Genomic DNA, 13,237 nt, shown 5'->3' with positions numbered 1-13,237 from the left:
TAAAATAAGCTGATTAAAGAGGTAATGGTTGTACATGCCTAAGAGAAGGAGAGAAATAGAACCAGGGAGTTTCTGACATCTAAAGCATTTGCCAAGTGATAACTCCCCTTGGAGTATGCAAAACTAGGCAAACAGATGGCAGGATTGTGGAAAAATCAAAACAAGAGAATAGTTTTTAATTCCTGAAATGTCAGGTTTTATAGTGTGTCTGAGTGTTAATGGAATTATCTAAGTCAGTGTTGTTTGGAAGAGGTATGGGCTTAGGAATCTGGCCTTCCCCTTACTACCCAGGACACATTGATCAAGTCATTTAATGTCTTTTGAGGCTCAGTTTTCTCATCAGAAAAACTGGGAATAATTGTGCTGAACCACACAGATCAAAAGAAAAATCTTTTAGAAATTATAAAGCAAAAAAATTATAAAATATGATTAATACTATGATTCAATTATGAGTTTGAGCTAACTAAGGAATATGATTAATGCCCAAGTTGTTCAGTATTTTCTTATCCTGCCCCAAAGACAGTTTATTTTGAACCAAGTCTTAGAAAGTTCACCTTTTTTAATGAATATAGTATTTTTGTCAAATTGGCTTACATACAACACCCAGTGCTCATCCCAACAAGTGCCCTCCTCAATGTCCATCACCCATTTTCCCTTCGCCCACCCCGCCCCACCCACCCTCATTTTGTTCTCTGTATTTAAGAGTCTCTTGTGGTTTGCCTCCCTCCCCCTCTGTATGTATCTGTTTTTTTCCACCTTCCCTTCCCCCATGGTTTTCTGTTCAGTTTCTCAAGATCCACATATGCGTGAAAACATATGATATCTGTCCTTCTCTGACTGACTTATTTCCCTCAGCATGATACCTTCCAGTTCCATCCACATTGCTGCAAATGGCAGGATTTCATTCTTTCTCATTGCCAAGTAGTATTCCATTGAATATATAAACCACATCTTCTTTATTCATTCATTAGTTGATGGACATTTAGGCTCTTTCCATAATTTGGCAATTGTTGAAAGTGCTTATAAACATTGGGGTACATGTGCCACTATGAATCTAATACAAAATCTATTTTGATTTTCTTCTAAATCATTAAGCACCTGACTCATACAAAACTGCAAGAATCCTTTGATCTTCCACTCTTATGCAGAGTTTAATTATGGCTGACCTCTGTTTTCTTGAACACTATGAACACTGTATGAACACTTTCTTGAACACTATGAACACTTGAAGCCTATGACCACTGTACTTAGGACTTTACTATTTTTTCATGCCTTAATATAAGCATATCTGAGTAGCTATAAATAAAAAAAAATTACCTAGAAGAAATGATCTGCGTTGAGCATTTTCTCGGCCTATTTGGTAAAAATTTATGTTTTTAATTATTTTATAAAATGTAAAATAAAATACAATATCTTTAAACAACTCAGGAAACTGTAGTTTAAAGAAGAAACCAAAAAAGTCATAATGTTTCATTTATATGCCTCTCATGACCTATTATCACTTTTATGTGCTTCTTTGACAATAAATAATCATGCCTAATACTTGCTCAGACCAGATATTTGCAATACTGTGATTCTCATGAGCCTTTAACATTATCATCTGTTTAATGATGTTAGTGAACAGTCCCTTTCCTATCCAAAAGGCTTATAGCACAGACCTTTTGGATGGGAATCAGACTTGCTCAAATATTTACATTTGATTAGCTGATTGAAATATATTAGAATAAGGGACAAAATCTAATACTATAATGGTAATTTTGTATTTTCTAAAATGAATCAGCAAAAGGAAGGACTATGGGACATGACAGTAATTACTTGGAAGTCAAATCCATTGAGAACCAGACTGGGATAACAAAAGACCTAAAGAATGATTTTCAAGCCAGAGTGACTCAGGAAATCAGATTGGCCCTGGTTTATACATGATTATAGAGCCCTAATATCAATTCTAAGTCCACCACATGACACTGAATAAAGGGTGCTGAATCCATCAAGGCAATTCTATAGGTGAAACTCCAAGGCTAGCCCACTTCTCTTCATCAGCTCTCTCTCCTTACACACCCATCACTCCTTCCCCAAGGAAATGTAAATCCTTGAGTATAAAAGCCTGGGAATCTTGGCAAGAGCACCTCCATTGAACTAATAGAAGGTCTTCTTTTCTCATCTAACAACCTCACTCTCTCCACAGATTCTGACGAGAAAATTACTTTAAAAAATAATAGAATTCTGCTTTTCCATATAATATTAGTAATAATAATGATAACAGCTAGAATTCTTGAATTCTGGACACTGCTCTAAGATGTTCATAAGATTCATTCACTTAATCTTTTTAATATCTAGGAGATACATAATGATATCATTCCCACTTTACAGATACGAAACCTAAGGCATCAAAAAATCAATCAACTTAGAGAAGATCATATAGCTGTTAAATAGCAGAGTTTATATACACATAAGAATGGTTAAGATTATGGAAATATTAATAACTACAGTGTTTTGAGAAGGTTACTGTGTGCCAGGTATTGTGCTATTTCTTTTTTAAAAAAATTTTTTAACGTTTATTCATTTTTGAGAGAGAGAACTGAGCGTGAGCTGGGGAGGAGCGAAGAGGTGGGGAGACAGAATCCAAAGCAGACTCCAGGCTCTGAGCTGTCAGCACAGAGCCTGACGTGGGGCTTGAATTCATTGACCATGAGATCATGACCTGAGCCTAGCCGAAGTCGGATTCTTAACCAACTGAGCCACCCAGGTGCCCCTATATTTCTGCTTTTTAATATTTATTTTGAGAGAGAGAGCCCATGCATGCATGTGTGCAAGCAGGAGGAAGGGCAGAGAGAAAAGGAGAGAGAGAATTCCAAGCGGACTCCTTGCTGTCAGCTGAGATCTCCATACAGAGCTCAATCTCACGAATGGTGAGACCACCACCTGAGCCAAAATCAAAAGTCAGGTGTGGGGCGCCTGGGTGGCTCAGTTGGTCAAGCGTCCAATTTCACCTCAGGTCATGATATCATGGTTTGTGAGTTGGAGCCCTGCGTCAGGCTCTGTGCTGACAGGTCAGAACCTGGAGCCTGCTTCAGATTCTGTGTCTATCTCTCGGCCCCTCCCCTGCTCATGCTCTATGTCTGTCTCTCAATAATAAATAAATGTTAAAAAAAATTTTTTTAAGTCAGATGCTCAACCCCTGTGCTATATTTCTTATACACATTATTTTATTTAATTTGCACTACCTTGATTTGGGCAATATGTAGATACCCAGATCCAAATGCTTCCCTTTCAAGTGGAAAAACCTTCACCTGAAAAAGCCTTTCAGGCCTCCCTTTGCCACTTTTCACATTCTTTCACAAAGGAGGAAGAGCACTTGGTTGGTGAATTGTGAATAAAGAATTAGACCTGGGGGTGCAAGCTCTCCTTTTCAGAGAGTGAGGAAGGGATATTCTGCTTATACAAATCACAGTCTCATCTGTGAAAGCACATTTAGGAGGGCAGACTTTGCCCCTGCTGAGGAGAGGTGTCATTCATAAACCCCACCCCCACCCCAAGATCTCATGAGGTTTTGTCTATGTCTCAGCTGAAAAGGCACCTTCTAAGATAGATCATTCCTAACCAAAATACTTTCCCAAGTAACTCTTGTGCATTTTCTTAAGGTCACTTCTTACTCTATATTAACTTATTTTTTTTTTTATAATTCACCTTTTTGATGTTTGTTTCCTCTACTAAACTGTAGGCTCATCTACCTAAACTAGTGCCTGACACAGTACACAACCAGTGGGTATTTACTGAATGAGTGAACGAATCAAATAATTGGATTTTACAAATAAAGAAAGTAAAGTTTAGAAAAGTTAATACATTTTTCATGATCACACAGCTAAAGGACAGATGGTATTAGAAAATACCTGACTGATTCCACAGTTCAGTTTTTAATCTCTAAGGTATTTTACCTCAATGATATCTATTCTATAAATATAACATAATATAATATAAGGACTGAGCCTTACAATAAGATTATATTTACACACCAGAATAGGTTTTTTTGAGGTGGTTTTCTTTATTTTTATAACTAAAGGACACACTTTTAAGCTGACTTTTCTGATAAAACCATCAAAACTATCATATATTCAACAATGTGAGAAAAGAAATTAAGATTTATCAACAATTTCCAAAAAAGAGCATAAACATTCTTCTTTGACATTTGAAACGAATCTACTATAAGCTCTCAATATCAGAGCTTTGTCAGAAAATTGGTGGTCTAGGCATATAAACCAGGTTTAGATGGAAGACAGGGAGTTATTTAATGGCTAAAGATAAAGAGCATCTACTCCAGTTCTCCATAGACTGGCCAAGACTGGCTTCACCCTAAGCATCCTGTCTGTGTGAGAAAGTGTGTGTTGGGGGGTAGTGGTAGGGGAGAGGGTAAGAATATAAAAATGGTCATGTTGATTCAGCACTCTGTTACTCTATTACAGAAGGAATGTATTAGTTTCTTACTGCTGCTGCATCATATTTAGCACAAACTTAGTAGCTTGAAACAACACAAACATATTATCTCCAGTTCTGTAGGTCAGAAATTTGAGGCAAGTTTCACTGGGCTAAAATCACAGTTTTGGCAAAGCTGCATTCTTTTTGGAGGCTTAGAGAAGAATCCGTTTCTTACTTTTGCAAGCCTCTAGAGGTTGCCCACACACCTTGCCTCCTAGTCTGCTTCCTCCATCTTCATCATTGATCAAGACAAGTTGAGTCTTCCTCACATCAGAGCATTCTGACCTCTTCTTCTCCCTCCCTCTTCCACTTTTAAGAACCGTTGTGATTACATTTGGCCCAGCTGGATAATGCAGTCTCATCTCCATATTTTAAGGTCAGCTGACTAGCAACCTTAATTCCATCTGCTACCTTACTTCCCCTTTGACAGATTCACAGATTCTAGGGATTAGGACATGGACATGTCTAGGGGGCAGTTCTTCTGTCTACCACAAAGTTCATGGACTAAGTTTTCAGAAGCACGACTCTGCATCCTTTTCTGTGATCTTTCTTGGTAACTATTCTGAGGATGTCTTCTTTTGTGCTTTGAAAGTAAGATGAATAAAAGCTTTACAGGTAGATGAATCTGTATTTAAATGCAAGCTTTGCCAGACACTAGCTATTTAACCAACTTAGGATAATTATTTTTTGAAATCATTGGAAAAGTAAGTAAGCATACAGATGTTATATTTGGAAAGTTCTGACAACTAGTAGATGATAAGCAAATATTACTTTCTCCCGTCTTCTCCATCCCTATTCTATCTGTGAATCTATCTCTACTCCTCCAACCTGACCTTAGGCCCTATTTTGGCAACCTGACTGATCCTCCAACTTTGAAGTCAGAACCACTGTAAGATTCCAAATTTTATTCATTCATTGATTCATTGAAAAGGATTTATTGCATGATCTACCACATTCCAGGTATTGTGCTAGGTGCTGGTGATCCAAAAGCAAACACAATGAACATAATTCGTGCCCTCAGGAACTTGTGGTCCAGTAGTGAAGGTAGATTTTGTTATGAAAAGGGAAGTCCAGGTTCTTTTACGAGCCAAATATAGGAAACTGACCTAGTGTGAAGGATCACGAAGGATTTCCTTTGCAAGTGAAATTTAAGACAAGATCTTTGAGCATTTCTTAATAGTGTTCCTTAGTAGCATTGTGAGTAGGATAATTCTTCCTGAAAAAGGAATTTCCCAAGCTCTGGAGGACATTTATCATGCCTGAACCCTGCTGCCCACTGAATACAGAAACATCCTCAGGCACTGCAATAACCAGAAGCATCCCCACACATCTCTAAAAACATCACAGGGAACAAAAGCAGCTCTGGCTGAGAGAGGAGAAAGGAGTGGCTCCCTTGGGAAGAGAGAACAAAATGAGTAAATGCAGATGGGTGGTACGCAATGTTTCTTTGGGACAGCCTTGAAGCTGATTGGGAGGTGGCCACAGAAGGAGAGGTATGAAAAGAGGTTCCAAATGTGGAGCAGGTACAGGGTGAAGGATGCTGAACTTTTAAGGGAAGGTACTAGAAGGCAGGATAGTAAAAGGATCAGATCTGCTAATCTATAATGCTGCTTTATCCTAAAGTATAATTCCAGTTTGGGAATATGGTGCTAATAGCTCCTGTCATTTTACCTGTTTTGCCAATTTTCATTCTAAATATGTATTTCTGCTACATCTTCTTGGTGATAAGGGTTTGGGCAAGTGCATCTGAGAGCTGTTCAACACACTGCCCTCTTTAATTACAGTTACTTTAAATTAGCTATAGGGTTATTACACATTTCCTCCTTTCTCCTGCACTCTCTTCTTCTCTATATTTTATGCTTCCATTACTGATGATTGTGTTTACCACCCATCAGAGGAAAAAAGAGAAAAAAGCAGCTTAGGTCTTTCAACTGTTGCATTCACAATTCCACATCTTAATATCTGGACACTTGTCAAGATACAGAGGTAAGCATCTATATGTGCAAAATTCATTCTCAAATATTAAGTTAGTTTAGTGGCACCTGGGTGGCTCATTAGGTTCAGCCTCTACCCTCAGCCCAGGCCATGATCTCTGGTTCACAAATTAGAGCCCTGCATTGGGCTCTGTGCTGACAGCTCAGAGCCTGGAGCCTGCTTCAGATTCTGTGTCTCCCTCTCTCTCTGCCCCTCCCCTGCTCATGCTTTGTCTCTCTCTGTCCTCAAAAATAAATGAAAACATTTAAAAAAAATATATAAGTAAAAAAAATGTTAAGTCCGTTTCTAACTGTAAAATTCTCACAGGTTCTAGTCCTACATTTATAAAAGCTTAAAGGATTGGCAATAATTACTATGAAGTAATGAGTCTTAGATTTTTGTCAATAGTTTGTAGTTTTAAGTAGTTTAAACTTTCCTCCCTTCTGTTGAACAACTGGAAAAGGTAACACTCTGAATAAGTTTTTGTTATAATGTCATGTTCACTGGAATTTCTAGTTGATCACAGTTTTCTGGAAAGGCTGTCACCCCTTGCATTAAACTCTTAGAACAGTGGCATTGACTGGAAAGAGGAGTACCAATGTCTTAAAATGTTTTTTCTGGGGCGTCTGAGTGGCTCAGTTTGTTAGGTGTCTGACTTTGTTTCAGCTCAGGTTATGATGTTGAAGTTTGTGGGTTTGAGCCCCGCATCAGGTTCCATGCTCGCATGGAAAATTTTTTAAATATGTTTTTTTTCTTTTAAATCCATAGCTGTGGAGCAATTTTACATTAAAAATAACAGTGAAAAAGTACCATGACACAGAGAACAGAATTCCTTCTAAAATTGGAGGGGAAACTGCATAAATGAAAACATAATCAAAATCTTCAAATCAGTGTTCCTCATGAGAATCAATAAACTTAACAGTCTTTGCAAAGACTAGTGTTAGAAAAATGTCCTTAGTTTGCAGGAATTAGTACAGGTCCCAGAGTCACAGAAAACTTCTGAACCAGAAATTTCATTAGGTATTGAGATGGCAGAAGAAATAGGAAATGTTTTCCAGGTCCTAAATAACCGATAACGTATGGACAGGTATATGACTCTTTGTAAGTGTTGTTTATGAAGGGCATAATGCCATAGCCATTCGCTAATATTTCCAACATCATGGATGGTGAGTCATAGTGTAGAATCTGAACTGTCATATTGAGAGACAAGTTGGTGGATTGAAGATGGATTGAAGAAAGCTAAAGAAAAAAGCCATAACTATAAAATAAAATTAATAAAATAAAGCATGCAAGTCTACATCAGAAATGGGAAGAGGAAAGGGTTTCACCTTTGTTTCCACAAAGGAACAAGAGACTTCTTGGCATATCACCGAATATGGTGTCTCAATTAAATATTATATGAAGGAGATTAAAAAGGGACTCAATGAAAAAAATCAACAAAGAGGTAGAGAATAATTGATATTTTAATTTAGTTTACTGATGTTTCACATGTGCTACAAAATTTAAAAATTATTTCTATCAACTCAAAAAAAGTGTTACAAAATCTTATGTTATATGATATTGCTTATAAAATATTTTTTATAAATATCTACCTACAGTAGTTCATGTTTCCATATTTAAAGTATACTTGAATAAACTTTATTTTACTAACCTTTGTCTCTATTTTTATTTAACCCCAAAAATGTACATATTATAAACCTACTTAAAAACAGAATGTCCTGTTGAAATAAATCAATGTATCTTTGAAGTTAGATACAGTAAAAGTAGAAAAATCATTTTCCAAATATCTAAAAGTCCTCATTGAGCTTTTGAACAAACTAAAAAATTATTGCAAAATTGTTTGATAGCTTTCATGAATAACATAATTTTAATTGCCAACACTTAAAAAGTGAAATTCTAGAAGTAGAGATTATAAGAAGCTAAAAATCCTGTTTGAATCAATATTACATTTTAAATAGGCAAGACAATTCCAGCAATGGAATGAGGAGACCCTCATATCACTGCTATGAATGCAGACTACACAAGAGACCATAATTAAACAATTTGGTTGCCATTAGTCATGCAGATTTTAGATTTAGAGCTTCTTGTTTTGAAAATTCTAAACCTAGAATACTGAAAATGTCTTAAGTCAAAGTACAAGTTAAAGTAATAGTACCAAAATGCAAATTCCTTCTTTCTTTGATGCAAAGGCAATCAGTCATTTCAATCAGTTTGGTAATAATAATAATTTTTTAAAAAACTAGGTTCAGTAATTTTTCCCCTAAATGATCCTTCAGTGATTCTATGGAGGCAAAATACCAAATTTACTTAGTACATGCATGTATTATTATATCTTACATCAATGTTGGATATCAAATCATGAAGCTCTACTGCTGAATGACTCTACTCTACTGAAATAAAATGAGATTGATCTTTGAGATCACTTGATAAAGTGAAAGTCAGATAACTGCTCTAAAATGTCAGGTAAACACAAAGTCACTTTTCAATTTTTTTAAGACATATGCACAGATTCACTACCATACATCTTCATACATTTAAGTAACTACAGAAAAATAAAACAAATACAAACAAAACAAACAAACAAGCAAAAACATCCTGTCCTGCTAAAGGGAAGAAAATCTAAACTAGGTTGTAATATGATCTATAATTTTTCCGGTACAGATGTTCATCTACTAATTAGGTTAGGACAAATCATCTGATGACTACCAATGTTTAATTTTCATCTATGCTAATTAATTTTGTAAGCTGTTACTTGCTTTTATAGGATTATTTGTTTCCTTAGAGAACCACCTCCCCAAAAAACTGTAATTCTGGTCTTCAGTGGATCTTGAAAACATATTTCTCTAATTCATTCAAATGATGTAAGATGGCTTCCTTTTTAAAAGTTCTCTGTTAAATGTTGTTTGCATTATTAGTGAGCTCTATACTAGTGCACTGTAATGTCATATGTTACTTCAACTGTAAGAAAATATACAGAAAATACTACTTAAATATACAAACATCATTAAATACATTCAAGCGGAGGAAAGTAGAAGGAATTTTTCCCCTAAACAAAGTTTAACATAATTTTTCTTTCAAAAAAATCATAGATATAAAAACAACCACATTAAATTTACTCAGATGTTGCAATTTATACAACAGTATGTAAATGCAGCATTAGAAATATGAATCCTAGAAAATCTCTATTTTGCATGGTATAGGATTCCTTCAGCTATGATTATAAACAAGAAAATATATTTTCATTTCAGAACTACAAATATGCTGAGCAATTACACTGGCCTGTATATATTCATAATGCAAATTTTTATCCAAATGTTAAACCTGATTTTTAAATTATAATTAAAATAAAGCATGTATACATAGGGTGCTGGAACAGATGAACAGAAATTAGTAGCATAGACAGAAAAAAACTTAAATCTTGTTTAAATAGCAAGGTGAATAGCAATGCAATTAAAGTTTGACCCAGGTACTTACATTTCATGTTTGACATAAGCACATCTCTTAGCCCAAGTTAGTAAGGTCTACTTTATACCATGAGCTACTGTGTATTCTCAGAAGAAGTGAATTGGTTAATTTAAAGCCAAAACTCTCCAATAAGTTTGGTATGCTACTAGTGTTTTTACATTTTTTCTTAAGCAAACATTATTAATTAAGACAAAGAAGAAGCACAGTGGAATATAAGTATTTATTATCACATTATTCCTGCCCTTGTGTTTTCAAAATCTAATCACATAGAAATAAGTATCAGTAGTACTCTTTTTTATTTTACTGAAGGAAATTTTATTTCTGCAAGTATCCTGGCAAGCAGCTTTTCTAGTTACTTTTCTGCATATCTAAACCACATATCTAAAGAATATATACAGAATGTATAAAGGAAACCATGTGTTGTAACAGTCAAGTGAATTCTCAGGGAGTTACCTTACTTTACATTACACATACAGGTGCAAAAAAGACTATCCATCCTTCAGGCAAGTTGTTAGCTGACACTCACACATTTTATTTTTTAAGAGAAAATCTTTCTAAAGGAAACACTAGTCCACAAAGTCAGATATTACGAACAATTAGTCATATTAATAGTCAAGTTTTGGGTGGGGTGGTGGGAATAAAAACACAGAACCAAGCAAAGAGCTTACTCACATTCCTTTCAGGCGTTGCCACATTTTTTCAGTGTGTTCTCCTATCAGATACTTAAGAGGGGTGTTTTCCAATTCTTCAATTTCTGTAGCAGTAGACCCCATGATGATATTCCTAGGGCAATATAGTTACAGTCAGTTTCAGCAGCTAGAACAAGCATTCCTCAGACCACTACGAATCTCAAACAGTTATACAGTAGCATCTCTCATCTATCAAAATACTGCAGATTTACAAAGCTGAGGGCAGCCTCTGCCAGAATTGCTACTGACTTTGACAGGCATATCCACTGCTCACATCACCCAACCTCCCAAGCAGACAGCAGTATAAACAGATCCTCTGACCTCACAGGAGCAATCCGCACATGTGAGCCTGCTACTGTACTACTGACCGACTGAGTGCTCCAGCTCTCCCCAAAAGCAGCTCATCTGTTACCGTTCGGTGCACTGAAGCACATCAGAATTCCTACAGTTTACGAGATCTATTATGCACAAGAGAAACGTGAATGACTTTAGCGCACCAGAAGAAGCTGAATTCCCTTCTACCAATAGAAAGAGGGCAGGATGTAATAAGAAAGCAGATGGTAGGAACCAGTGTCAGCAGCACCACCCTGAGAAAAAAGTGCCCGTTTTAAATGCCAAGGTTTTTGTCTCTTCATTGATCTGGAACCAACAGTTAAAGATATATCATGCCCCAACAACAAACGCAATAAAAATTAATGGCAACAATGAGAAAATAACACATAGAGCCATGCAGAAGACAGACCACAGAGCTCCACAGGTTGTTATTGAAAGACTATGTACATCAATGATGCTGTAATCATGCTTATTCACCTTCTCCTAGCAACTCCACACAGTAGGTAACTGCCAATTTAACCAGTAGAAAACACAGCAGCTGCACACAGCCTGCTCCGTGAATCCTTTGGGGGTTACAAAATAAATAAAACGAAACTAGTGTGGAAGAGTGTGTGTGTGTGTGTGTGTGTGTGTGTGTGTGCATGTGTGTGCTGAAGTAAAGGGAATGTGTGAAGGTGGGGGGAAGAAGAAAGGGAGAGAGGGAGAGAAATGGATGCTGTGCCGCTTGTGCATTTTAGAAGAAAAATGAGAGAAAGTGAACATAAAAGGAATCAGAACTGAGTCATCTGCCAAGCTCCCAACACATGGTGAGCTTTCTTTGAAACCAGCACAGACCCTGAGTATGAGCTCCACAACAGCTATTGCTATCCGCAAGCTGCTAAGAAAAATACACTTAAAAGCAGTATCTCTTCTTGCTTGTTTAGAAAGCCAGATGTAGTTTTATTCTTCCCTACAAGATACCTTGCTGTTACCGATATTCATATGTAGTAGACACGTGATAACATCTCGTATTTATTGAGTACTTACTGTATGTCCGACCCTGTTCCTAGTACCTAACAGTTTACCATTTTAAAATTTTTACAAAAACCCCATGAATGGTAGGTAATATTCCCATTTAACAGTTTAGGAAATGGAGAAACAGAGATATTTCCCAGATTTAAAGCCAGCCCTTTAAAGTGGGCACTATCTATGATTTTACTAACAAGGCCTTCCAAGATAAAGTTACTATGTGTGTCTAAACACTGAGCGCATCTGGTGGTCAAAATCATAATATCTGTAAAAAGCATCTTTGTAAATTGTTATAGAAAGTGTCTTCTGGGGCGCCCAGGTGGCTCAGTCGTTAAGCATCTGACTTCGGTTCAGATCATGATCTCACTGTTCCTGAGTTTGAGGCCCCCCCTCAGGCCAACATGAGCCCAGCTGCAGGTGAGCTCGTGCCCCACTTTGGTGAGTCCTGCTTTCCTGCTTCTCTCTCTCTTTCTCACTCTCTTCCCCTCCTTGGATTCTCTCTGTCTCTGCCCCTAGCTCCCCCTCTGCCACTCTCTCTCTGTCTCTCAAAAAAAAAAAAAAAAAGTGTCTTCTGATTTACAAATTAGAAGAGGTGAGAGTTCTGCGCTATTTGGGCAGAGTCGTATAGGCCTCCTTTCTGGGTTCCCATAATAACTTCACAGAAAACTTTCACAGCGTCCAGAGCCCTTGATGTCCTGCAAATAACGGAGCAGGATGCCCTCAAATTCCTTTCATCAGGAACCCATTTGGGTGGCACAAACCTTGACTTCCAAACGAAACCATCGTCTACAAAAGGAAAAGTAACGGCATTACCTCATAAATCTCAAGAGGACCTGGGAGAAGCTTCTGCTGGCGGCTCCCGTTGAAAACCTGGCTGCCCTCAGTATCATACCCTCCGGGAGCACTGGCCAGCCAGCTCTGGTGAAGTCTGCGGCTGTCACTGGAGCCACTCCTGTCGGTGGCCACCTCGCCTCGGAACCTTCTCTAACCAGACGGAGGCAGCCTCCTGGGCGCGGGAAGCCACACTTCCGCCGTTATTGATCCCAGGGCTGACCCCCAGCCTCTGGAGAGGTGTCTTATCTCAACCCACCTCTGCCAGCTCTGCGCCGTGTGGCCACTGCCACCCCAGAGCAGCCACGAGGGAGCTGGCTCCGCGGGTGCGACGCGGGGGGCGCCGGGGAGTAAGTTCTGTGCGCCCACGGCCCCATCTCCCTGAGCCGCCCCGCCACGGAGGGTCACGCCTGGTCTCCACCGGCACTGAGATCCCACAGAGACTGAAAGGGAAGAGCGGGACG

At 37.9% G+C, this 13,237-nt stretch overlaps 1 protein-coding gene across 9 annotated transcripts in view; it reads right to left on the bottom strand.

The window, feature by feature from the left end:
• Positions 1 to 13,237, bottom strand: part of PDE1A (phosphodiesterase 1A) — a 327,820-nt gene extending 314,583 nt beyond the window's left edge. The window contains exons 1-2 of one of the 9 annotated variants that reach the window (XM_078451127.2): positions 13,033 to 13,237; positions 10,585 to 10,695 (exon numbers count right to left, since the gene is read on the bottom strand). In XM_078451127.2, coding sequence (XP_078307253.2) covers positions 10,585 to 10,685 — 101 coding nt within the window. In that variant the 5' untranslated portion in view covers positions 10,686 to 10,695; positions 13,033 to 13,237. The other 8 variants (XM_078451124.2, XM_078451125.2, XM_060622097.3 and 5 more) reach the window with 8 other exon arrangements.

This window comes from Panthera onca, chromosome C1, assembly GCF_046562875.1.
Source record: "Panthera onca isolate mPanOnc1 chromosome C1, mPanOnc1 haplotype 2, whole genome shotgun sequence".
NCBI lineage: Eukaryota > Metazoa > Chordata > Mammalia > Carnivora > Felidae > Panthera > Panthera onca.
The sequence above is the reverse complement of the archived record's forward strand: the minus strand, read 5'-3'. Positions and strand labels throughout refer to the sequence as shown.